This window comes from Salvia hispanica, chromosome 6 (assembly GCF_029641045.1).
Source record: "Salvia hispanica isolate PSC_SH4W2 chromosome 6, Shi_PSC_v1, whole genome shotgun sequence".
Lineage (NCBI taxonomy): Eukaryota > Viridiplantae > Streptophyta > Magnoliopsida > Lamiales > Lamiaceae > Salvia > Salvia hispanica.
This window is the reverse complement of record NC_142697.1, coordinates 40,328,727-40,332,189: the sequence shown is the minus strand read 5'-3', so window position 1 is coordinate 40,332,189 and position 3,463 is coordinate 40,328,727. Positions and strand designations below refer to the sequence as shown.

At 32.7% G+C, this 3,463-nt stretch overlaps 1 protein-coding gene across 1 annotated transcript; it reads left to right on the top strand.

Moving 5' to 3' along the window:
• Positions 1–2,426: 2,426 nt before the first annotated feature.
• On the top strand, positions 2,427–2,867 carry LOC148923786 (RPW8-like protein 3). Its single transcript, XM_089061612.1, has one exon. It carries the CDS (start codon positions 2,427–2,429, stop codon positions 2,865–2,867), a length of 441 nt encoding a protein of 146 aa, XP_088917738.1.
• Positions 2,868–3,463: the final 596 nt, after the last annotated feature.

The following is a 3,463-nucleotide window of genomic DNA, read 5'->3' as shown; positions in this document are numbered from 1 at the left end:
TACACCTTGGCCTTTTTGCACCTTTTTTTTCTATCTTTTTCTATCATTTATCAACAAACATATCAAAAATACCAAATGTATAACATATGCAATTTAAGAATATAATTTGCATGATTGACATTTAAAATGAGTCAAATTTAGCCCTTAAAAACATGCAAAATCTGTGTTTATCAGAGAACTTGTTACTAATTAGGTCATTTTTTTTATTATTTTTTGAGTTTATTTAGGTATACTGATGCGTAATAAATTGATATCTATGGACGAGTTTGGAGCTAGCTAGGAATTGAAATAGACGACCTTTCAATATCGGAAGTTGCAATGGATTTATGAAATTTAAACTCTATTTTATGGAATGACTTTATGTGTCATGATGAGATAATAAACTTTTACTATATTTTGGAAGGGAGCTGATAATCTTTCCATAGTTTACTAGAGATCTTTTCGTATCACACATATTATAAATATGGGTGGAATTTATTATTATTCTTATAATCTTATTAAAAAGAAATGAATTAAACTAATATTCATCATTCTCTTATCACGGTTCCTCCCTTCTTAAAAAAAACTGATTTCTCTCCCAGTCTCTCTCAAGTCACGTCAATTCATCTCTATTTGTGCTCAATCCATCGATAGGAAATATATATATCCTATGATAATGTTAATTTATCGTCAAATATTTTGTTGTTGAATAATAAGTCGGGAGTTGCCAATCAATCGATAGGAAATATATATATCCTATCATGTTGTTAATTTATCGTCAGATATTTTGTTGTTGAATAATAAGTCGGGAGTTGGCATGACATAGTTAGCTTAATTAATTTGACTATTGATTTAGTGTAATGTTTCGAATGTTTCACTCCACCCGATATTAAATAAAGATATGGAATGACAAATGGTGCATGATGCTAATAAACAGTACTCCCTCCGTTCCATAGTAATAGAGTCATTTTGTCATTTTAGTGCATTCCATGGTAATAGAGTCTTTTCCCTTTTTAGTAAAAGTCAACACATTTTTCCACACCTACTTTACTCTTTTTTCTCTCTCTTCATCTCTTCACAGTTTTCACTTTCTACTTTATTTTCCCTTTACTTAACTCACCTAACACAATTTTTCTTAATATTCGTGCCGAAAAGAAATGTCTCCACTAATAGACATAGAATGCCACAAAAGCATTTCAATTTTATCTACGAAACCTAAATATAGAGATAAATGATACGTGGCACTCCGTAAATTTAAGATTGTTAAAACAATTACTCCCTTCGTCCCAAATAATTTGATCCAGTATTTCATTTCGGACCGTCCCACATAATTTGACCTATTTCACTTTTACCATTTTTGGTAGTGGACATCATATTCCAATAACTCATTTTTACTCACATTTTATTATAAAGCTAATATAAAAGTAGGACTTACATCCCACTAATTATTTCAACTCATTTTTCATTGCATGTTTTAAAATCCGTGCCCACTTAAAGTTAAATCGAATTATCCTAAACGGAAGGAGTACTGTTTAAAAGCGAAAGATGGTAAATAAAAGTTTGCATAAGCTGAGGACGGTGCTCGCGTGTACTTTTTTTATTCAACTGCAATTTACTTTTAGAAATCCATCTCATATCATATCTCATCACCAGCTCATCACCCTTTACTACTATTTGTTTTCTTTTTCTTTAGTTTCTCTTTTTTACCAAATTATTGCACTCGTCATCAAAGGCATAAGAAGCAATTCGGAAACAGCGGATCGCCTCTGGCCCCTATATACTGTCATAGTATTATCTCTTTTAAAGCTGTCAAATGTTAATTTCTTTTCACTTAACTTACAAATAAAAATTGCATAAAATTTCGTATTAGATAGGAAACGTTCCATTTAAAGTGAAGAGATACTTAAAGAATAGGTATTTTAAATTTTAAATTTAGTATTGGATAGGAAAAGTTCCATTTATAGTGTGTTTATATATAATTCATGTACAATATTTTTAGGACTTTTATTTTTCAATGGAAATAAATTTTTACATTAATTCATATATATGAAGAATTTAAGTAAGAATACTTTTTTATTATATGTATCGTGAAAATTTACAGTGGATGCATCTTCTTGTTAAATACTTCATAATTCTAGGGTAACTAAATATTTTATGGTTTCCATATATGTGGTACTCGTGAAAATTCTGGTGAACGAATTTACTAGGGTGCATTTTCACTCTTTTCAGACATTTTTGTCTTAGAACTGCCTTAGTACATCTAAATATTTATTTCTCACTCCATTCATGACTTCTCTCTATGCTCTATTATTTCCACTTTGAACTACCCGGAACCTGTTTGTCGTACTCACTCTTAAATTAATGACAAAAACATTAGCATTATAAATAGAGTACTAGTACTATATAAGAGGGATATAGCACTAACACACCACAAAACAAAGTAGCCAATGGAAGTGCAAGGGGCGGCTCTGGGAGCTGCTTTTGATCTGCTCCTAACATCAGTTACTGATGCAAGCAGGAAAGTGGCTGGCTTCATCTCCCAGCTAGAGAGAGTCAAGTCAACACTTTGTGCGCTCAAGCCCTCCATCGATGATATAGAGATCCTGAACGTCATCTTGGACCGGCCTCCCCGCGAAACGGAAGCTTTCACGGTTCGACTAATGAGGGCCGAGCTGCTGGTTCGGAGGTGCGCCAAGGTCAGCAAATGGAACTTCTTCATGAGGCTTTACTATTCAAACAAGCTGAGCAAGTTGGAGGCCTCTCTACTCAACTTCTTTCAAGTCGATGTGGCGGCTCTTCACCTGTGCGAGACCAAGAGGATTGCTGTCGTTGTCAGTGATTTGCAAGAGAAGGTGAATGAGATTGCCAAACACATGAGAGATAAATGAAACTCACGTGTGTATATTTTATACTAATGTAGTACTACTTCATATGCATGCATGGACGACTTTGATAGTCTTAAAGTTCCAAATAAAATTTCGTTTAGTTAGTTAGTTATGTTTCTTGTGTCCAAATCTCGGATTCATGAATTTAAGAAGACAAGTTGATTCGAGAGTCATAATCATACTCCTTTACGTTAAGCTATGATTCACTCCGATCCATTGACAATCATTTTCTGATGGAACTTTATTATTGTAGGCTTGAAATTTAAATCCCTTTCACGTTTGAAAAAAAAAGTAGATTAAATTACTGTTGAGAAAAATTAAGCTGTTACTACTATGTCCAGTTTAAACGCTATGATCAACGAGTTTGTTTGGAAGAGCTACAAACAATTTTAAAACAATGTATTCATATACCGTTATACGTCTGTGTCTATATCATCAATGAAGAAAAACTAGCCAAACATGCTAAAGAAGAAAAACTGTTGAATTAATGGCGTTCTCCAATAAATTTTTATTTTGGTTTTTGCATGTAAATTTTGAAAATCATGTTCTTCAGCCTTTACAAACTAATGCCTCTCAACACTAAATTCTTGGGTATTAAA